This window comes from Polyodon spathula, chromosome 21, assembly GCF_017654505.1.
Source record: "Polyodon spathula isolate WHYD16114869_AA chromosome 21, ASM1765450v1, whole genome shotgun sequence".
Classification (NCBI taxonomy): Eukaryota; Metazoa; Chordata; class Actinopteri; order Acipenseriformes; family Polyodontidae; genus Polyodon; species Polyodon spathula.
In genome coordinates this window covers 10,263,467-10,286,969 of record NC_054554.1, presented here as the reverse complement: position 1 = coordinate 10,286,969, position 23,503 = coordinate 10,263,467, and the positions used below count along the sequence as shown (strand labels likewise).

The following is a 23,503-nucleotide window of genomic DNA, read 5'->3' as shown; positions in this document are numbered from 1 at the left end:
CATTCAGACAATTCATCAATTAACCTGGGTCTCTTTCCCTTATCAAACCCCTTATGATCAAGGCAAGACAATAAGTATTCATGCTGGTTCTTAGTACGTAGTTTTTCCAAGATGTTACTTTATCTCCACGCTTAAGCAAAATCAGAATTACTCAATCATTAATAAACAACTTCTTAATTACATTTTAATGTGACCTTTTAATTTTATTTTTACAACATGTATTCCTCAAAGTTGATATAGAATCTTTACCATTAGTTTTTTTTTGTTTTGTTTTTTGTGGGCTACCAGTCTTGAATTGCCTTTGTCTTTTTCTTCTTACAAGACACACACTCCTGACCTGTTACATGAACATGTACATTACTCTTCTGTACATAGCTTCCCTTTTTGCCATGTTTTAAAACATAGTCTATGTTCCATATTCTCCAGTCATGCATTCGATGACCATCAATATTATCTTTTAACATATTTGGAGTTGATCACTCCCAGCAAAACACAAAACTAACAAGAAAACAACACTTTTTAGTTTTGTCTTGTTTTTACCAACGTTCCGTGTTTAAAGCTATGCTTAAAGAAGCACAAAACTTTGTTTTGGTTTATTGAACATTTAATTTACACTTTTGTATGTGCTATTTGGGCTTAACTGGAACTTACTGTCTGATTGTTCCTTATTTGTACAACCTAATGTGGACAGTTAAATAAGAGGCTTATCCTATTGCCCCCTTATCGTGACTTATAAACCAAACAGCAAAAACAAAAACAAAACCAGTGTCAAATCCTCTCAAAAACAAACATAAATCTGAGTATGCCCGTACCTGTTGAGCAATACAAGTCTGTGTAATTAGTCCAATAGACTCTACTGGCATGTCATAACACTACACGATTTACTCATGACTTTTTTTAGGAATCCAGAGGTCCTCTTTCATACATAAAGTCCTAATAGTCAATACGCCTTTAGTTAAGCAGTCTTAACTAATTGTGTCCCCAATGTACATGAATTATCAAGAAGTCAAAAGTCATCTTTCATACTTTACCCTTGATTCTCACTACATTCTAAAAACTGCATATAAAACAATAAACCAGTAACTTCTCACCAATGTATGTGATTATATGTTCGAGCTGAAGTCCTGATTGAAAGATTCTCCACACAGTCTGAGCTGAGAGTAGAAACAGTCTCCTTCTGTCTGATTCGTCCTGGTCCTGCAGGGGATACAGGCTGGGCAAACAGGTTTCTCCGTAGTCAAGTATCAACCCCCCGGGTATTTGGAAAAAAAAAAAAAAGTATCAGGAAACAGTCCGCAGTTGGCTCGCCAATGATGTAACTTAAAAAAAAAAGGATGTTAAGTCGATTCAAGAAAATGCACAGAGTCATTTTCTTCAATCAGTTGTTAGGTTTATTGAAATATGCAGGAAGTCTGGTCCCAGGTACAGGACAAACAGAATACTCGTCCTTACAATTTTTGCATGACATTAAATACCCTTCGGTATAGTTGGTCCACCTCCTTTACCCTGGTGCCCAAAAGGTCCATACATCTGGTTTTTGTCATTTTCTTGAGACCCTTTGATTCCAGTGGCATTATCTCTTATTCTCCCCGAGAACCTTTGGGCCCAACGGCAGTCCCTGGGAGCCTTTTAGCCCCTTTATGCTTTACATTCCAAAAGTCTTAGAGCCTGGCCCCTTCTTGTCCACAGCATTGTTATCTTGTTAGCTTGCAGTCAATGCTGGGCAAGAAGCTTGTAGACGCAAGGGCTCTATCAATTGTTAGCCGTACATGCAATCTGAACCAAACAGTCTGCTATCTGCAATATTAGGCTCTTTTCAGAAAAGAACACCAGTATAGCTCTGCCAGTCCACATGCGTAGCAAACTGCTAATCAATTCTCGATCCATGTTTTCCAACAACACTGATTTGTGCTGTATATCTCAATACAGGTAATCTCTAGATGTAGGAAGCATATAGGGAAACATATTACATTTTCAATTAAACAAACAAAAAATATTGAACATACAATCCCCCAGGTAAGCAGCTTGCCCAAAAAACCCTTTTGGTGACATTCCTCCAGTATATGTTCAATATTTTAAAGAAAAACACGTATAAAAAAAAAAAAACATATATAATTTAAATACAAGTCGCTTTTGAGTTAAGTGGCAGAAATCAGTAACTACAGAATTATGGGTAATCGAGATATGCACATTTCAGCATTACAAGAGCAATTCATATCATGTGAAAGTCACCAAAGGCTGAACAACAGTCGTATCTTTGTTACTTGGGAAAAAGATTAAAAAGTTTAAAAAGTCGAAAACAAATTGAAACATTAATTCATTTTATTTATTTTTGCCCTGTTTGCAATTACAGTTAAGATTTTTTTTCTGATAGTCATCAAAATTACTGTTTTTTTTATAGACATGTAGCATTATGTCTATCATTTTGAAATAATGCCCCCAAATGAGCAAGATTCCCCACCCTGTGGATTTTATGTCTTGTATTCAATACCTGCTCTATCTTCGGTGGAGGGAATACGCTTTCAAGATATTCCCCCAAAAAAACACAACAGAAAAAAAGGTTAAAATAAAGCTATCCATGCTATTGAGGCCTAAAATAAGACAAACATTTAAATTATAATTATGTAAAGTATATTCTTAATCAGACCATCGATATTATTATATAAATAACTTAAACAGAAACTGTAACACTAACATGCTTTACTGATAAAAAGCCCTGTGTTGGTTATTATTTCCCAAATCTCTTGTTTTGGTTCTGAACATACAGACTGTAATGGGTTGTTAAGAAGCTACATCGTATTTGTGTTTCACATTAACTGTAGCTGTTCATTTCTACTGCTTACATGCTTCACAGTTATTTGGAAACTTTCAAACATTTACAACTGATTATTTAAATATTTGTTCTTCTGAATGTGCAAAATGAAACGTCTCTTAAAAGTGCCTGATAGGAGAAAGGAAAGGTGGCATCCCCAATGTTCAACTTCAAAACATTGTGTAACCTGGGTGAAAACAAAAAGATACCTTGTAAGTTACAGTTTCAAAAGTAAAATAGAGGAGGGTGAAAGAAAAGCTGTGTTGGATAGTGTTCCTTTCAGGGGAAAAACAATATTGAGTGTCATTCACCTCTACCAGTTTAAAGCAATAACATTTCGGTGAATTACTCTGAGAATCTGGAAACCATAATGTCAAATGACCATGCCAGCTTTTTAGGTCAAAGTGAAGGGTAACATTGAAATTAATAATAATAATAATAATAATAATAATAATAATAATAATAATAATAATAAACCAAGTACAACATACATTAGCTACTCATATGTTCCGTCTAACTTTGTTTGGCAACTTATGAAATAAACCATTATACTAATCTCTTGCTTTATGAAGGTTCGGTGTATTCTTACCTCTTCAGCTTTTGTTTCTTTGGGACAGGAGCCAATTATTATGGTCCTTGTTTAATGAAATAAATCTACCACATTCATCACGGTGCAGTTGCACTGTGCCACTGACTGAGGGGGAACAATACGGAATGTATTCAAAATCACTGAGGTCTGTCTGACAGGATTCACTTGTAGAAGTATACGTGCTCACAAAAGAATTTTCTGCCGATTCCTGATCATTGCTATCTTCATTGCTTTGTGCTTTGGTCGGGTTCCTTACAGTGTCAGGACCCAAGGTGGAGGAACCAGCCCAAGACAAACATCCAGCACCCGTGGTACAAGAATAAGCATCAAACGGCTCTCTAGCAAGAGACCGATTCAGATCTTCATCTAAAACCAACCTGGTGAGCAGGACAACAGGCTGGAGGTTGGCAGACTGTGAAAGAAGCTTTTGGCATTCCATTGATAACTTAACACCTTTGTCTTGTTTGGACACAATACCGTCTGTGCAATGAACAGAATTTAGGGTTGGAGTGGAAACCATGCTCTCCTTTTGTTTTTCTCTATTAGGTTGACATTTCCTGTTTAAACCCGAAATTACTGGTGAAACCATCTTGGCAGAGGTCTGATTTGGAAGGGAGTCTACGCTTTGTACATCCGTCCGTCTGCCACGGCTGCACAAGTTTTCTGGGCTTTCTTCTGAACACAACATGTAGTCAGTCATACATTTTTCAGCATCACCACCTTGGTGCATTTTGACTTGTAGCTGCTCAACAGCTCCAACCGATACAGTCCAGGCCCTGTTGCGGTGTCCACATCTTTCACCTGGCTGGTTCGGTATATTGTCTGTATCTAACTGACACTCATTTGGTTCACTCAAGACATTTCTATTGTAATGATATACAGGCACTGGGTTCCTGGCTTTCTCTAACTGGCTTTGTTTCTGGGACTGGAAAGGGTCAGGTGGAGACATGTTTTCTTCAGATTCTTCAAAGGAGGTAGAATCCATTCTCAAAGCAGAAAACACTGGTGCGGTAGAGTAAGCTTCTGACTCCACTCTAGGACCTTCTGGCTTACAAGAATTATTAGCTAAGGAAGCATCTGTATTAGTTCTTCCCTGCGAGCAATCCTCAAGCGATGTTACGTCAAAATCTGCAAGACATATCACATCCATGCTCTCTTCATCCTGGTCATCGCTGTCATTATAAGACACATCTTCAAGCACTGATGTGGTGGTTTCATGCAATGTATCGCCAGCCTCAACATTTTCACTGAGTTGTTCAATTTCTTTTCCATAAACTGGAGATGTCCCTACTTGGACTGTTTCAGTTCCATGTGGCATAATTCCATTTACCAGTGAACTCTTCGAGTTATTTGGTAACTCTATGATATCTACACAAACATTATTTTCTCTCTGTTTTTTGCCCCTCTGTTTCATTTGTAGATCAGAAATGGTTCCTAAAATGGTTCCATTTGTATCATTGGTTTCCACCAGTCCATTGTTGTCTTCACCTACGTTCAGCTGTTCTCTACTATCTTTCTCATGTCCTCCTTCCCTCTCCAAGCAGTTACCTTCTTGATATAAAGACGCTTCCAAACTGGATGCTATCAGGTTTGGTTCACTATCGTCATGGCTGCTGGCTGGAACTGTCAAAAAAATCAATGCCACAGTTAGTATCTTTGAATTTTAACTTTTTATGTATAGTTTCACAGAGCACGATTAGCATCAACCAAATGTTATTAACTGAACTGATACTAAGAATTGAATAATTAAAATTTAGGAATAATGTATAATTAAATAAATGATAACTCACTATAAAGAAAATAAAACAATAACCATTTTTTATTATATTTTAAAAGTATGGGTAAGTCATGATCGATGGTCTCTCAATAAAGGGAAGTTTTTCTCCGGTTGTATTTTTGGCCTTGTATCTTGGAAGTTAGGTTAAAAATTACAGTATGGACCAATATATGTGGGGAAAAGAGAAATACATTAGGAATACATTAAAGTGGTTAACACAGGATACAGTCATCATTTTATTTTGTAAATGCACCATCCTATATTTGTCAAAAGCATACTTTATAGCTGATTGGTAGATTATAGTATAATTACTAACCTGTAGTTGATGTGTTTCATTCTATTTATATTATTGAAGTCAAAATCAAAAAATATTTTTTAGTGACCCACACCATGTAAATGATAAACAGATTAAATCTAGGCTTTTCTCAGCAAATGTTTGCATAATTATCTCAAATCTAACTAGATATTGGTGTTTTTAAGAATTAAAGCATGTTAGTAACATACATCCCCTGCAATGGTTGTGAATTCAATTTGAGACTATTCTTTCAGAAATGGGAATTTTCAGTGGGAACTACAAATTATATGGTGACATTTTACAGAAATCATAAAATCTGTGATAACTGAAAAATAGAGCCTTAGTAATACATAATAGAAAGAAAGGCATTTAAGGTTGTAAAAATAACCTATATTGAAGGAACTAAATATTTATGCACCCAATTCCTGTGAACAGTCTTGCTCCATGATACACTGCAAAAGCCGTTGTAACGTGTCTGGAACACTGAGGGTCTGCTTTTGAAGTAATTCTGCCAATATACACTCCTCTTCGGTACAATCACTGTTTATTTCACCAGACAAGAGCTACAAGATAAAACAAATAGATTCAACAAATACAAGCAGAATAATACAATTAGATTGCGAGGTTAGTAAACGTATATTTAGGACATTACTTGTCATCATTTTAGTTTGCTACACACTGTTTTCACACTAGGTTTTAAAAGATTAAATCACTAAAAAGTGGCAAGCGTTTAATAATAGTATCTACAAATGAGGAAACGGTATCAACAAATTACGAAACACTTGGAGCAAACTTATTCCTCCACTATAATATCTGGTTGACTAGGTTTCTGATATGTGTACTCATGCACAGATCATATTGAGTTTAATGCACTAAACAACACTCATATCTTTGCTACATGGGACAAGATAGTTCATAAATTAAAAATAAAAGTCTTGAAAATAAATTGAAACATGAGCTCATTTTATTTTTGCTCACATCTGCACTGCTTGGAATTACAGTTAATGATAAGACTTTTTTCTGATATTCATCAATATTCTGTTTTTTTTTTTTTTTTTTTTTTTAACACACATAATGCTACATGCTTACCATTTTGAAATAATGCCCCAAACTGAGACAGATTCCCCACTCCTTGGATTTACTGTATTGTATTCATTACCTGCTCTATCTTCGGTGGATGGAATGTGCTTTCAAGTCTTTCAAGATATTCCCAAAATAACTTCTGTAAAGCATTTGTAAACCGCTCACCGTATTCATTTTCTAGATCAACCTAAAGAAAGAGATATATATATATATATATATACATATATATATATATATATGGTAACGTTCCCTAGGCATTTATATATATATAAATCATGTAGGAAATTAGCTATGAACCCATCAGTAACTAATAACAGCACTGTAAAAATGCTTTACAATTCACAATGCTTTGGTACATGTTTTATTTTCTAAATAAAATTATACTTTATTTAGAACTAAATTATATAGTTTTAAAAACTATATATATAACAACAACATTTGAGTGAATTTGAAACTGGAATTGATTTGTTTTTATCAGCCCTTAAAAGTTTCAAATACACTCATGCAACTCAGGAGATATTGCAAACCTGCTGTGATTTATAGAAGTGTGTATTGTTTTTTAAAAGCAATAACAATAAAAGTGTAGTTTTCACAGTCCCTGTAACTACGAGTGGTTTGGGTTTCAAATCACCACAGGGCAGCACATGGATATTAGCAGTCTGTTGACTACGAGAGTTATATTTTCTGTGTTGTGCTTACCTACAATATCGGAAAACAGTTCCCTAACATTCAGCTAAAGTGCGTCTAGTCCAAGTTTTAATCCATATTTTCTACCTATACAGTATGTAAAATGTGTGACATATACAGTAGTACAGACAAAAAGTGTTCACATACCCAGATAATAATATTCAATAACTTGTGCCAAGGAAGGTCTTCTATAGATAATTGTACATACACCCACCTTCCTGCCTTCAATGGAGGTCATATCTGTTCTTGGTAATTTCCAGAGCAGTTGCTCTTACCTCAATGTACTGCTTGCGAAAACTTTCATCTCGAATCATTCTTAGAACCAGCTTACGAAATTGTTGAAAGCAGAGGCTTAATTTTTTAATATCTCTTCTTGTCTGAAAAACAAAAATATCAACAACAGAGAGGAACAAAATGTAATCCTTTGCATTTCTTAAAAAAGTAGGATGTCAATGTGTTACCAACACTCGTGAAACATTGTGCATTTTCCAGCCACCACACAGGATGTGAACTGAAAAGGTAAAACTCCTATCCTATCTGTTTAAATCAAAAATCTGAACTTAAATAAATAATAAACTTCTCTGAATTAAATCCAGAGCATTTTACACATAGGACATTCACGGCAACAACTGGAATTGTAAATTGTGTTTTTTCCATGTAGCAGCTTGCAGATATCACATCATATAATGAATTCCTTATTTTTGTTTTTTTAAACTTGGCTGTTTTTGCACAAAGTACATGTTTAATAAAAATTTTAAAAAGTATATATCAGGGATTTTTGTGATTGAAAAAAAATATTTCCAAGGCTGACTGCATCATGTAAACAAAAGGACACTTGGACGAGCAAGGACAAATGTCCCAACAGTCACTGAAAAGGGTGGCAGGCTGTTTTCATGAGTGAATAAACACAAATCTCCATGTACATTCATGAAGCACTTACAGTACCGTGAACAAGTACTTGCCCCCTGTCTGATTTTCTGCATTTTTGACACAATGTTATCAGATCTTCAACCAAAATCTAATATTAGATAAAAGGGACCCTGAATGAACAAATAACACAAAATGTTGATACTTATTTCATTCATTTATTAAAGGAAATTAGAAAGTGTGAAAAAGTAATCGCCCCCCCCCTTAGACTTAATAACTGGTTACGCCACCTTTAGCAGCAATAACTGCAACCAAACACTTCCTGTAGTTATTGGTCAGTCTCTCACAGCGCCGTGGAGGAATTTTGGCCCACTCCTTCATGCAGAACTGCTTCATGTCACTACATTTGTGGGTTTTTGAGCATAAACTGCTTGTTTCAGGTCCCAGCTGCGCTTCAGCTTCAGCTCACGGACAGATGGCCTGACATTCTCCTGCAGAATTCTCTAATACAGAGCAGAATTCATGGTTCCTTCAATGATGGCAAGTCATCCAGGTCCTGATGCAGAAAAGCATCCCAAAATCATGACACTACCACCACCATGCTTGACTGTTGGTGTGAGGTTCTTACTGTGGAATGCAGTGTTTGGTTTTCACCAGACATAACAGGGCCCATGTTGGCCAAAAAGTTCCACTTTTGACTCGAGCATTCATGTTCTTCTTAGTGAGCAGTGGTTTCCGCCTTGCTACTCTACCATGAATCCCATTTTTGTCCAGTGTCTTTCTGATGGTGGAGTAATGAACACTGACCTTAGCCGAGGCTAGAGAGGTCTGCAGATCCCTGGATGTTGTTCTAGGGTTCTTTGTGACTTCCTGAACAATTTTACGCCTTGCTCTTGGTGAGATTTTAGCAGGACGGCCACTCCTGGGAAGATTCACTAATGTCCTAAACTTTCTCCATTTGGACAATATGGCTCTGACTGTGGTTTGGTGGAGCCCCAGAGCCTTAGAAATGGCTTTGTAACCCTTTCCAGACTGATGGGCATCAACAACTTTTTTCCGGAGGTCTTCAGGAATTTCGTTTGATTGTGGCACGATGTGCCTCTAGAACCTGTGTGCTGACAACTTCACTCTGATGGTAAGGGCCAAAGTTAGTCAGATTTATATTGGCCAGGGCTGCCCCAAATCAGGCCTGATTGTTAACCAAAATATTTGCTAACAGCTGACCCTAATTATCCCTTTAATTGGGTTGAGTTAACTAGGGGGGGGCAATAACTTTTTCACACCTCAAGATTGCATGTTTGATTACCTTGCACACCAGACAAATGAAAGGAGCACCAAACTTTGGTGTCATTTTTTTTCTCTCAGACTCTCTCTATATACTACTACAACCCACAAAAAGATCTGACCAAATTCAATGTGAAAAATGTGCAAAAATTTAGAAAGTCAGACATGGGGAAAATACTTTTTCACGGAACTGTAGCTCTAACAAGTAAAACACATGGAAAAGAACGTTTAAACCAAAATCAAACAGCTGAATCATTGATTTTTCCCCTTTAAATCAAGCTCTGCGTCTGCTTAGCAACACAGCAGATTTTGGAAGAGTGCCACTGCACTCATTCAGTAGCTGGATTTGAATGAATGGAAGGATTGATTCCAAAATAAGATCTGGTAAAAAGCTACTCTGTAGTACTGAATGTGAAATGTTATTCAACGCTAGATACTGTATTTCAGCACAAAATGTGTAATATACTTCATATGTAATATAAGGGTGCTTTTACTCACAGCTTGAGCATACTGGATGCCGTTCTCTGGAAAGAATTCGTTGAGAGATTTAAGGATGTTCAGTAGATTATGCTGTTTCACAAGCATATTTACTATAATCTTGGAGAAGGAAATAAAATATATTGTGAAATAGAAATAAGTGATTTGCAAATTCCCATATCTACAATATTCAACATCTGGAGCTTGTTTAGCACCAGAATGTACAGTATACAGAACACATTGTAATCTGAAAGGTAGTCATAATATAAAAATGATGTAAAAAATACAAAGATTTGCTGGGAGAATTGAGAACTAGACAACCCCAGTGAAATAAAGAAAAACCTTTTCCTGACCTTGAAGTCATTTACAACTTCCATATATTTATCTCATTATCACAACAACAAACTGAAGTCTAGGCGCCAGCCCCTGGGAATTTTAAGGCGTCACTTTATCAGTGTTGCTCTAGTTACCCAGCAAGTTCTACTCCCTTTCCCATCTTCTTGTTACAATTCTGAAGGTGCAATGCATTTATAAAGAAGTTTAACTCAAAAGAACAGGGGCCTTACTATCTCTCTGGTAGTCACATAGAAAAGGCTAGCTGGGCTCTCTTGAAAGATGCTGTAGTATATTATATTATGTAGTATTTACCTGTGTTATGGTCTAACAACACAATAAATAAAACAAATGGGTCACGTGCAAGTTCACTGACAAGTTCTTCACTTTTCTGTGCATGCTCACTGCTGGGTCCACAGAATGGTTTAGTGGCCCATGCAAAGAGAAAAATCGCTAGGGTTACTGAAAGTGAGTTGTTGTTGAAGTGGAAAAGGTACCTTCTGACTTTCAACTTGGAAGTTTTTGAAATGTAGTGTTCCCGAGTCTTCAAGGCACGCAAATCTAGCCTGCTTACATTCGACAAATGCCTGGATTCTGACAAGTACATCAAATTGAGAAAGAACACTATAAAGCTTATATCAGCGTTTGGCAGCACTTGTGTGAGCGGACATGTTCACTATTATCATTATATATTTGGTATTATTGTTGTTTTATATACTTTTGTGATGATTGTATTGTACAGTGTTACACTACTCCACTGGACCAGATTAGTAAAATAATGTAAATGCTTTGCTTGCAGAGGTGTTTGGTTCATATCCGAACATGTTTTGTTGTGTCTTAATAAGCAACTTACAACACTGGCCTTTAAAATAGGATATTATGTAAGTTGCACCCCAATTAGTTTTCTTATTGAACTGTTTTAAATGAGTTTACATTTACAATTACAATAAGATACGTATTAACGTTGCAGATAGCTACTTTTTGTTTTCTGATTTACCTGCAACTTCAAATGATATATTATACTGTTCCTATTCTATTTGTTTTTTTTGTTTTGTTTTTATAATAAAAAGATCAGTTCACTTTTTGGCAGCAGCTCTTATAATGAGGGTAGTCTTGTATTTCACTCTTACCTGCAACCTAACCCTGTTTTTATGGTGGTGGGGGTCTTTAATTACTTAATAACGTCACAAAATAAATCCTGCAACCTTGATAGTGCTAAATGGGTTAAAAAGAAAACAAATAAATAATATATACATATTTTCCCAATTAAAAGGAAAGTAAGCTACTTTATTGAAACTTAAAAAGTGTTTTTTAAGAAATGATAAAAGGAAACATAAGTGTATTTATTTTTATTAGTTGACATTGTATCTATATAATTGCAGCGACACTGGTTCTCACATTTATATTAAAGAGTCATTGATAGATGAAATAGTAGCCATATTAGTCCAGATATGATAGAGAAGATACAAGACCTTTTATTGGACTAACTAAACAGTAATTAATCACAAGATTTCAAGACCTCAAAGGTCTCTTGTTCAGGTGAAAGTAGGAAAGAGGAATGTAAACATCACTCTCTCTTTCCTACTTTCATCTGAAGAAGAGAGGTCTTGAAAGCTTGTGATTAAATTGTTTAGTTAGTCCAATAAAAGGTATCACATCTCCTTCTCTTTGTCTATATTAAAAAGAGTGACATGTCTATATGTCAGGTTTAGTTAGTTTAGTAAATGGTTCAGTGTGGCCCCTGAACTAACTTCTTGTGTTCTTAAGATACATGTAAAATGTACATGTGATATGCAGGCAGCCAGATTTACACACCTATATATGCCCAGAATGTAATACTCTCAATAACTAAATAATGCAAATCTTAAATTTCATTACAGTTGGATAAAAGATTTTCCATGGAAAAATGTAAAGTGTAATATACATACACATGGACTATGAATGCACATCTCTACTATACCCCTGCCTCTCTACTATACCCCATATAATAGATGAGCTATACTGCTCTAAGAGATGTCTTAGAGTCAACGTAAAAATAAACATATCCCCTGCCACTGAACATACAAAATTGTAATCATCATACCGTTTGTGTGCAGGTTTTGAAACTGCAGATACAGAAATTTGCTTGTGCCGGAAAAATCATGGTTGAATATTCTTTCAAAATGTAAATTAATATTTTATTTTAAACTTGACACTGATACCCCATCAGATTATCTATTTATAAAAAGGGTAGAAGCACTCTTCAGTACTGATGAACTACTTATTATAGATATTATGACTGATTTCCTTTGCCCATTACCTTTTTGATAGTCTTCTATAAATGAATGAATACGAACAGTCATGTTTGCCACTGAATACATTAAGCAGAGTTTGCTCTAATCCCGGTTCTCCCCAAGCCTTTTTAGCTGGGCATGCAAAAGCATCTCAGGCTCACTGGATGTATCTTACTGATGATGTTTACCATCTGAAAATGGTCACATAACAGCCATATATGGGAGGCAGTCAGACTGCTTAAAAACAAATCAACATGCTTACAGTGTGTTTTACAGACTTACCTTTGCCTTCAGTGCTGTACACATTTTGATATAATGCCTGAAACAGACCAGATCAGGGTTCTCCTCATAACTCCACTCAAGAAACTCCAGAATCCTTGGAAAATGCTCCATGTCTTCGCTCTTCATAATACACCACATGGCTGTGCTTAGAATGCGAAGATGGAGAATGCCAGTCTTCGAAAGGTCTTCAAACTTAGTGAATCCTACACCAGAAAGAAATAAAAACGTGTAATTAACATGGACTGTGAATTCTGTGAATACCCCTAAAAACTAAATAAAAACAACAAAACAACAAACCAAAGTGTATTTAAATCCAATACCTGACGTTCTTTTTTATTATTGTATTTATGTATGTTTTAGAAAAAAAAAAAAAAACACAACCATAGTTCACACATAGATCATAAACAACCACATAAACAGGAAGACAGTAACACATAAACAGCCTCTTCAGCATTACACAAGGCACATGCTCACTATTTGCCAATGCGACTTTGTTTTTTCTGGTAAACAATAGTTACGAAAGCATATAAACCTGCCAACTCTTCATCACGTGATACCATAGTTCATTTTTAACTGGTCTACCTTTCACAATATCCAACAGCCTGTGTCTGTACAAGTAATCCAGGATCCAGCTTCTTAACGAAGGGACATCCTGCACGCATCTTCTGAGGTCTGCAATGTTAACGGTTGCCATTCTGTACAGCATATACTGACGCTGCAATTGTCGTTATATTAATAATAGTCACACTCTTTAACACTTATACATTACTCTTCTTTGCAAGACCCCCAGCGTGAGACGCCAAAACATGTTCAGGCAAGTATCATTTCCTTCTGGGAGGCACTCCGATCACGTGTGGGAGGAGTATCTCTGCAGCCTGGATCCTCCAATCGTATAATGATGACATCCTTTAAAAGCTGCGCACGCATGACCTCACGACTGGGGCGGCAAGGCTAGAGGATTCAGGCTGCAGATATACACTCTTCCCACGCGTCAAAGCTGTTTTAAACTTTGTTGTTCCGAATTTAAGACGCGTTGTTTTATTCACGGTTGCCCCACCGGCGAGGCTCTGTGCTTGCTACTGAACGGTGGTTAAGTCAACAGGTGGAGCTCAACGAACTTGTTAAACTAATAAATAAGCCCCCTGAGTCGTTGGTGGTTGCCATATTTAATGTCTTCAAACTGTTATTTTAATCCAGTCAGCGGTGAATGTACCGCACCTGGTCACCGAAAAATTTGCGGCGGTGAATCAAACAAGGCGACCTTATGATCTTGTACACATTCCAAATGTAACTTTATTTCCTAAAATAAAATTGCATACTATTTAAAACAGTCATATTACCATCTGTAGTACTACTTGGTACGTTTTATTTTTATGTTTTATAAATACTAAATGCCTTGCTGTAAATAAGGATTCTCAAACTGAGCGTATTTCCTAGTTGAATATAATTTTTTATTAACATTTTCAGTAAATATGAACAACGTATTCGTAACTGTAGTTACAGGAATGCAAAACTGGCATATATAAAATGCGAGTATGTACAGTAAATTATATTGTAATATAATTGTATACATAAAAATATAAGATCATTTACTTGTAGTAATAAAAAATGATGATATTTCCATGTTTTAACAAACATGTCAGTGACATTTATCCATGCCAAAACATATTATACCTACGCTTCCATATAATTTTACTCTAAAAATCAACATGTACAAACCACGTTTTCTTGCTGAACTATTTACAAATAGTTGATATATAGATATGTTTAAAATCATATGGAAGGACAGACTGAGCACCTCCATATTCCCGGTTTCTGATCATCTTCAAGCGTGCCATTCCGGATTTAATTTACCTTTTACAATTGTTTTTAATGCCATTTATCTTTCATTGTGTGGGAAATAGTTCTGAGTTGTTCTCACTGCAATTATTCAAAGTGTTTTTTTTTTTTTTTTTTTTTTTTTTTTTTTTTTTTTTTTGTATCCTGTTTATGTATTGAGGTATGGTGCTTTTACCGGAATGCGGGCGCTGCTTTTCAATTCCAATGGGCTAAGCTGGGTATTTTCGCTAGATGAATTGAAGTGTATTTATACATCTGCGCCAGCCCCATCTACTGATCAAGTTCATTTTAGTTTTTCTGGCATTTCTGTGCGTTAGACTACTCATAAGACATTTTTATTTAATAAACCAACAAAAATAATGGCATGTTTACTTTGTCGACTGTTTTCTTGTATTTTAACATCAATTAGTTTCCCGAACCCTTCTTTGTTCATAACTGGATATGTGGTTCTCTAGATACAATATATATTTAGAGAATTGCATATCCAGACAGACGGTTAGACAGACAGGTCGCTTCCATATACCAAGGTGCACAGAAAAAGCATCACCATTAACTAAATTTAATTATTGTTGAAATTCATTCTGTCTGTACATTCTATTTACCATTCATTGGGGGTTGGTTGTAGCTACTGGACATCTTGCAGCACTATAGGGCTGTTTGTTTCCAACTGTTAAAAATCAAATATATTATCTACATTGCTACATTGTTACATTGTTATATACGTTGTGCCAAAAAATAACAAAAAGTTATTTTTTTATTGGTATATCAACTTCACATTTATTTTATACCACTGTAGCACACATTTGACCGCTTTTTGGGTAGGTATGCAATTTATATATGGCAGCAATTATAGTTCTATAATATATAGATAAGTACTATAATTGCAACTCAGCCAACATGAAAGTTACAATCAAGCAATGTTACATCAAAAAGTCATAATTTATACGATACATCACCTATTAATGACTTCATTTTTATTTAAAAAATTCCAAGCTCTGAAAATGTCCGCCCATTTTGAAATTCCCATACTAGAAGCCAGAGAATTAATCGGAGACCAAGAAAGCAAAACAAAAAACAAAACAAAACATGAACAAAAAACTGCCTTCAATATAAACTTTGTGAAAACACACCTACTGCACAACTGGTATGAGACTCATGACCCGCTTTGCTCTCCCGGTTTATAATGTCTCCAGAACCCTTGGATGCTATTATAAATAACTCATACACAGGCATCAGACAAAAACATTTATTTGCAAATATTAAAAATGCATTGTGCTATCTGCAGAAATTACAGGGGGGGGGTAGTTTTGTTTGACCAATAATGAAGTACTTTACTGCTAAACAAATGTTTCCTACTTCAACCCTGCTGCCCCAAATCCCAACACCTCCCAAACTGAAATATCTTTAAGTCTTTTGTCATTTTTGTTCATCAGGAAGAAGAACTGGATATTCTAGATTTTCTTCATCATCACTGGCACCACTTTCATCTCTACTGTATCTCTAGGGCAAAATACAGCACTGATCAACTTGGGTTTGCAATCTAAGGCAATGCTGAAAAATACTCTCATAAAATCCAGGCAGTGTACAGGCTGATCAAATTAACCTTAGTGTTACCAGTTTGTTTCCGTATAAATCTGCGACATCCCTCTCTAACAAATTAATAAATCAACAACACATTCAAGAAATGTTACTGATCTTATTTTCTATTCCTTAGCTGAATGTCAATTATTAACAATTAAGCTTTTTTATTTTTATATTTTTTGCATGATTTAATGTATACGTGGGGTACAATACATGGCCCAACATGACACTCTCTGGTTCCTTTGTATGAAGACATGTGCTTGTACTACTCTGGATTTCTACCGATTTGTGCTTAACAAGTTTTTCATGTCAAAAGCATTTCGAAAGTCAAGATAAATGATGTCATATGTACCTACATACCTCCTCTTCTATCCTGTCAGTCCCTGCTAATAACCTAAACCCACTATTTGTGAATGTTTCTATGTGGTTAGGGGTAGCCAAGTTCAGCTGTTAATGTGGCTTCTAGTTCTTATACTTTATTTATAATAATTCTACTTTTAAACATAGCAATTTGCTGTTTTTACTAGTTTCCACAGTGGTATAACTAAATTTGTTTTGCCTTGTTTCAATTTTAATCTGTCCATATTACATACTTTACATTTCAAAACTTGTTTTCTTTTTTTGTAATGCAGGTTCAGATAATTATGGCCCCTATTTTATATTTTCAGATTACTCGTACAAGTCTTTTTTTTTTTCTGAAACCATTACAAAATGCACGCTTTAATACTGTATATTAGACACTATTCTATTCATGAGGAACTAAAAACAGTGCCTGTTGCAATTTTAGTTTTTAATATTAAGCACCTATACTCATAATACTGTTTATCTGGAGTTGAAACAGCTGGAAATGTAACCCTGGATGCTTACGATAAGTTTTTTCTGTTTTTTTTTGTTCACATATTATGAAAGCATTTTCTTTGTTAAAGTCTTCTCTCTTTTGCAAGCTGAATGGATCCCCGTCCATTGAGCTGATGCCCTTTCATCTTCAGCTTCTTTTCCAGGCTCCTGGGTTTGACCTTGCAGATGCATGCAGACACCCCTGCAATGCATTTAGGCAGGTCCACTCCCCTTGTCCATTTGTTCGTCTCTAAATCGTAGACCTGCACAATTTTGGAGAAAACAGTGTTCTCCCAGCTGTAGCCGCCGAGGATGTAAATCTTACTACCCAAAACAGCAACCCCGGACTCACTGGTGGCCTGGAACAGGGGAGCCACTCTGGTCCACTGGTTACACTGGGGGCTGAAGCGCTCCACACTCAAGATGTCAAAGCGCTCCATGGTCTCCACATGGTCATCACTGCCTCCAATGGCATAGATGTGTTCCTGAAGGGTGCACATGCTGTGCCAGCCCCGACCCTTGATCATGGGGTGTTTCTCCTCCCACACATCTGTGCGGTAATTGTAACAAAGCATGTTCCGTCTGTAAGGGCCAATCTGGTAGTCGTGGCCCCCAGAGATGTAGATAAACTCTTTAGAGGACGAGCCAGCATGACCGTAGGTAAATCTGTGATTCGGGGGAAAAACAGACAGCGTTACTGGAAGTGCTATTCAACTGTAAATGTTACAGCAAGCAGCAATGATTGTGATAATTTAGTGTGAAAGTTATAAGTTATCAGCAGGTTTATGAAGTTATTTAAACACTACCGTGGGAGTCCTGCCACGTAGGACCAGGTGTCTGTTTGCGGGCTGTAGACCTCCACAGAGGACAGCGCTCCATTGTCATTCCGTCCACCCACAGCAATCAGCCGGTCTGCAATAGTGCCTAGGTAGAAATCCACGCGCCGCTGCTTCATAGGAGTGCCCTGGGAAAACACACAGGATTTCAGCAAATGACAACTGTTGTAGTTACACTGCGCCAATAGAGTTGAGAACCAATACCACACAAAAGCAGAGTTAAAAACAGACAGACAGTTGTAGAACATCCAATAAATAATAAGTGCACAACTAGGTTTTCGTTCACGTGCATGCATTTGGCCACAGCTCCTCAGTAAATGGCTTCTCCCTAACCATCATCTGGGGATACATACTGTATAACAGAGGCAGGCATAGATAGGTACGCATGAACAAATCACACTTGGGATACTTATGAGTTTTGCATTCATCTATAAAGCTGCTTGTCCAATCGCTAAGGACCTTCTTTAGAGAATGTATCATAACCTGCAGGTGTACTGTATTTAGATCTGCCACAATTTAGATTAACTCAATTTACATCCCTATCTCAAAGTGTGTGAAACACAGGAAGCAGAAATTACATGTAAGGGGAGTCACTTCTATTGGGGGCACTGCAGAGATTGGTACAAGGTACCCGACACGTATGCAGCTGCCCATGAAACCCAAAGACCACATATAGAAATGTTCAGAAACCTGGAAAATGAATTCTAATGTTATTACATGTATATGACCAAATGCCAGTCATAAAAAATGCAGGATTCAAATATCAAATGGATGATATAGAACTAGAACAGACCCACTACGAGAAAGACCTTAGCGTAACAGAAGCATTGCTGTCAGCAACCACGCAATTTGGGGGAAAGCAATTAAAAAGGCACACAGAATTCTTGATTCTATTGTAAAAATGCAGTGTATAAATCAAGGGTTTTATGATGAGGTTGTATCATGTATAATGAAACCACACTAATAATCAGTTCTAAGCCTCACTACAAAAATGATATTGCGGCTTCGGATTCAGGTAAGAAGCCTGTAAAGTTTGAGTTAAATCTGCACATATACACTTTACTAGTCAAATTCAAGAATAGTAACATACACTCCTTCTACAGCTGTAAATTAAAAATGAGACCTATCAGTATGATGTTAAAGTGGATAATGCTATGTACAGAATAGTATACAATAAACAAATGTTTACAGTAATCACAACTTAATAAGCAGCTCTCCAGATTTGAAAAAAAAAGTGATGTGCCGATGGACAGATGTGCTGACAGACGGGCACCCCCGTATATCCACGAAAAGTGTGACACATACAGCTGCCTCCAATATATCCCCATTGCCAGTGAGTCTGTGCTTTTCTAGAGAACTACAGTTACCTTTATCCACTCGTTGCACCTGGGATCATACCGGTAGAGTACGTTAGAGGCAGCGTCCCCTCCATTGTCCCGGGATGAGCTTCCCCCTGCCACGAAGATGAACCCTCCCATCACAGTGACGCAGTGGTGGCTCCGGCGGGCAGGGATCTCAGTCTCAGACACCCAGCGGCCTTCGGCAGGGTCCAAGAAGCAAACATCATCGCTCAGCTCCTCCCCGCGCTCTGACACTTCCCCTCCAACAAACAGCAGCTGATCGGCATCAGCACGCAGTGTTGAGCGCTTGTTCTGCAGGACTGGCTGTACCATGAGCTGGCTGTGGTAACCCAGGGCCTCCTCAATCAGAGCCTCACAGTTGGCCTCCTTTGGGAGCAGGGCGCACACTGTCGGCTTGACCCTGTGCTGGAGGTCACTCATCGGAATGAGTGGGAAGTGGATGTTGGCCAGGACTAGGCGGGCATCTGATTCCCTCTCAGGGTTTTGGGTGAGCCACTGCAGAGCGGCCTGCAGCAGGTTGTGTTCACAGTCATGCTGCACATGGTTGCTGGCCAGGTAATAGCAGAGTTTCTGCATCCTGAGATTCTGCAGGAAGTCCGGGGTGAAGGACAGGGTACCGAAGTTACAGAGGATGAAGCTGTCAATGTACGAATCGAGTCGATCCAGGCTGTAGATGAAAGCCAGCTCCTGCAGGTACAGGTAGTTCTCCTCGCTCACCTCATTCTCTAGGTACTCACAACAAAAGTCCACCACCTGCCACACCTGCAACAGATGGGCCGTCTCCAGCACATAGTCAATGTTGCCCCCGTCCAGCGGGAGCTCGCTGCTGTACAGAAAGTCAATGACGGCTTTGAGGCCAATGTAAGAGGCCCCCACCAGCTCGACCTCCAGTTGGCAGGCCTCCCGCATGCCGATGGTAAACATGGAATTGAAGTAGTCGCTGTAGACAGCGAGAAGGTTGCGGTGGGCTGGTACACGCTGCTCATCCGCCAACAGGATAATGTCACAGAACAGCCCCTTCTGACGCTGCTCGTTCAGCCCTTGCAGCACCGTGCCTGGGTGCTCAGCCAATCTGTACACCTACAATAGAGTGACTCATTTATTTATCAATGTATTTAGATAATAATGATAACATATGTATGAAGCATTCACTGACTCACTGTGTGACCCTGAGCAAGTCACTTAACCTCCATGTGCTCCATCCGTTAAATCAACGTCCTATTGTAAGTGACTCTGCATATAATGCACAGTTCATAGCCTAGCTCTGTAAATCGCTTTGTATATTATTATTATTATTATTATTATTATTATTATTATTATTATTTATTATTATTATTAATAATAATAATTTCAAAATGACCTAAAATACTAGGTAAATTATCAGAAACCCTTTTAATATTGTCAGACGTTTTAGCAGTGCACCAATGTTTTATTTACCTTCATGAAAATATTTACATAATGTTTACAGTTAATGGGACCCCACAGTCTGATGTCACTGAGGCAACATTATTGGAAATTATATTATAATTCAGGTCCCTGCACAGAATGTCCATAACAACCCAATTAAAAATAACGGCATATTCAGTCTGCACAGCTAGCTCGAAAGAACTTGAACGCCAAGATAGGTTGAGATGAATGAACCTACTTAACCGAGAACAAATCTGATTGAAGCTTTTAAAATCCAATCCTAAATACGTTGACAAAGTTAACCAATATTTCAACTGAAACTGGACTAAAGAACACAGCTGGAAATTGAGTGGAGACAGATTTAAAACAGAAGGTAGGGATTCTTTTTTTACACAGAGAGTGGTGAAGGAATGGGATGGCTTCCAAGCCATGTTGTTGCTGCTGAATCATTGGGCTCAATCAGCTACAGTACTCCCTTGTTATCCTGCCAGCCATGGGTTAGGTACCACATTGGCACTATGGTGAGAGTGGCAGTATAACAAGGGTCATTCAAAATCCATTAACCTACAAAAACTGCAAGTTGGCAATCAAAACAATGAAAATAGTGTGTTCTGTATAGTAAACAAAATGGAAGGTAAGTGAACAACATGGTCAAAGATTAAGCCATTACTTTCTGCACTGTATTGGTCCTGAGTGTCTTGCTGGTGGAAAAATAAGAGAGACTGCAATGCATTTGTGTACATTTGCTTGGCTTACTGCACTGGCAGATGGTTGACTGCAAGGATGGTGGTATAACAGGGAAAATTAGTCTTGGCTAATATTGGTGCACACTGGTTCAGAAGCAATACATGGCAGAATGTGAGGGTAGCATTATTACAGGGGGTGATATAACGTACTGTACTTGAAAATGGATACTAAATGTTCTTATATTCTTAGATTCAGTGTATGTACAGTACATCCAAAAACAGACAATTCTGATTGGTAGAACAAGATTCTAAGCAATGCTGTTGCTAGACTTCAGAACACAGGTTTGATCTCTTCAGCTTCAGTACTAATCGTGACAGTGCCTAACCGAGTCTAGTGGCGCTTTGCTCTGCCTTACTGCTTAAATACTTCATTTTTGGGAAGGCACTTTTCCAATATGCTTCCTGAAAACTGTTTCATCACTTTTGTAATTGTAATGTATACATGTGTATCATGGATGTAACTGGCATCACTGTGTGAACGCTGTTAAGAGATTCTGAGCCCTGAAGCGGAGATGAGTCTCTTGCTTGTGTTAATGATCCTGTCACTTTGGTATAATAGTGAAGATGCTGAACAGCAGAGTTTGCGGTTGCAGGTTTTTCTTCCCTACCTGTATTCTTTCACACTGCAATACTCTAAAACCATACCCTGGGGTGCATTGCTTACTGGCTTTAGGAGGATCACTCGTATCAGTGGACATATTTTGTTGCTCCTGTATTAAAAATGAAACCCACCTTGGATGACTCGCTGATTCTGTGCGGACGAGAAACTCTGGTTTGTTTGGCCCCCTCCATTGCAATCAGCCAAAAGACACCTGGCAGGTACAGAAAATAATAATGGCTTCAAATTACAAAATAGTGATAAAAACATGTTCAATATGTAAAAAACATGGTCGCCCCCAACATTATTAGAAAAAAAAAAAAAAAAAAAAAAAATATATATATATATATATATATATATATATATATATATATATATATATTATATGCTAGTCGTAAACATACACAAGATCTGCACATCCAACACTGTTAAATGTGGCAGAAAAATAATTTGTTAAATTGCCATGTTTATGCAAAAATACGGAGTCATTTATTTTACACAAAAGTCAGGCCAGAGGTGCAAGACAAACAGTGCAGGTGCGAGAAAGTGCAAAAGTTTCGGTCAATTCAAGAGCATCCCCAGCGCTCAAAAGTATATCTCATAAGATTCAGCAAGAATGAAGCGTGCTTGTTTATACTTATTTCACTTTTTTCAAATCATGTTCACAGTTTCACATCCATTTTAGAGTCAAATTACTATTCAGTAGAAGCACAAACAGCAATTGGATTTATCAGCAGTATTAGTCAGTGCATTACTGAGCTGGATAATGACGTCGGCAGAAAGTACCTGTGCTGTTTATTCAAACCAATAGCTTAACACCAAGTTTGTTGTTATATATATATATATATATATATATATATATATATATATATATATATTATATATATATTACTATACTCAAGTTAGAAATCCCAAAACGCACTTTGTTGAACATAAACAATGCGTTGTCACAGATGCAGGCTGTGATGCTCAACCCTCAGATTTAAAACTGTACGACATGACAGCCTCCCCACTGCTTCTCCAGTTACTGTATTTTCTAAATTCGGTGCATTTTGTTCCAGAGAAAAAAACAAACAGTGCACGTTAAAGCCACTTCCTTTAAACTCTAAACAAAGTACAGAACACGACATACAAATCTTCTTTAAAAACATGCAATCATGTGTGTGTGTGTGTGTGTGTGTGTGTATGTATATATATATATATATATATATATATATATATATATATATATATATATATATATATATTCTTGAGTTGCATGTGACATTTAAATTAATTGCACGTTGCCTCCAGTCACACAATAATAATTGCTGCTGACTTTATTTCATTTAAAACATATACTCGATTAACAATAAAATCTGTTATCATTACCAATCCAGCCTTGGTCTCTATTCGCTCATTGTTTAACTGACAGTGGTTAGATTGGACCGTTTCCATGGAGTAGTTCTATAAGGTATTTGTCCGGCTCTGTGTTGTTGCAGCCAAGATCTCATCCAGGAAGTGTTTTCTGGAACGACTGACGTTACAGTGCACCAATCA

General features: G+C 37.2%; 2 protein-coding genes across 5 annotated transcripts; both read right to left on the bottom strand.

Annotated features, from left to right (window-relative positions):
• Nucleotides 1-1,826: 1,826 nt before the first annotated feature.
• On the bottom strand, nucleotides 1,827-13,620 carry LOC121296404 (TERF1-interacting nuclear factor 2). Of its 4 annotated transcripts, none has more exons than XM_041221924.1 (8): nucleotides 13,342-13,614; nucleotides 12,760-12,962; nucleotides 9,893-9,991; nucleotides 7,519-7,620; nucleotides 6,633-6,743; nucleotides 5,892-6,036; nucleotides 3,779-5,024; nucleotides 1,827-2,999 (listed from the first exon to the last, which is right to left on the bottom strand). In XM_041221924.1, the coding sequence occupies exons 1-8, from the start codon at nucleotides 13,463-13,465 to the stop codon at nucleotides 2,891-2,893; spliced, it is 2,139 nt and encodes a 712-aa protein (XP_041077858.1). In that variant the 5' UTR covers nucleotides 13,466-13,614; the 3' UTR covers nucleotides 1,827-2,890. The 4 variants fall into 4 exon arrangements, with proteins under 4 accessions (XP_041077858.1, XP_041077859.1, XP_041077856.1 ...); XM_041221925.1 differs by having other exon boundaries at nucleotides 2,897-2,999; nucleotides 4,950-5,024; nucleotides 13,342-13,620; XM_041221921.1 differs by having other exon boundaries at nucleotides 2,913-2,999; nucleotides 3,402-5,024.
• Nucleotides 13,621-14,750: 1,130 nt separating this feature from the next.
• LOC121296050 (kelch-like protein 36) lies at nucleotides 14,751-23,460 on the bottom strand. The gene is made up of 5 exons (XM_041221208.1): nucleotides 23,336-23,460; nucleotides 22,099-22,178; nucleotides 19,220-20,293; nucleotides 17,823-17,980; nucleotides 14,751-17,682 (listed from the first exon to the last, which is right to left on the bottom strand). The coding sequence occupies exons 2-5, from the start codon at nucleotides 22,156-22,158 to the stop codon at nucleotides 17,100-17,102; spliced, it is 1,875 nt and encodes a 624-aa protein (XP_041077142.1). The 5' UTR covers nucleotides 22,159-22,178; nucleotides 23,336-23,460; the 3' UTR covers nucleotides 14,751-17,099.
• Between the last annotated feature and the right edge of the window lie 43 nt (nucleotides 23,461-23,503).

Excerpts from the sequence above, each read along its gene's own strand:
- LOC121296050 (XM_041221208.1), bottom strand. The coding sequence starts at position 22,158 with ATGGAGGGGGCCAAACAAACCAGAGTTTCTCGTCCGCACAGAATCAGC. Across the intron at positions 20,294-22,098 it reads GAATCAGCGAGTCATCCAAG|GTGTACAGATTGGCTGAGCA; the intron begins GTGGGTTTCATT and ends ACTCTATTGTAG. Across the intron at positions 17,981-19,219 it reads GGTGCAACGAGTGGATAAAG|GGCACTCCTATGAAGCAGCG; the intron begins GTAACTGTAGTT and ends GTGTTTTCCCAG.
- LOC121296404 (XM_041221921.1), bottom strand. The coding sequence starts at position 13,465 with ATGCTGTACAGAATGGCAACCGTTAACATTGCAGACCTCAGAAGATGC. Across the intron at positions 6,744-7,518 it reads TTCGCAAGCAGTACATTGAG|GTTGATCTAGAAAATGAATA; the intron begins GTAAGAGCAACT and ends CTCTTTCTTTAG. Across the intron at positions 6,037-6,632 it reads ATCCACCGAAGATAGAGCAG|CTCTTGTCTGGTGAAATAAA; the intron begins GTAATGAATACA and ends TTTATCTTGTAG.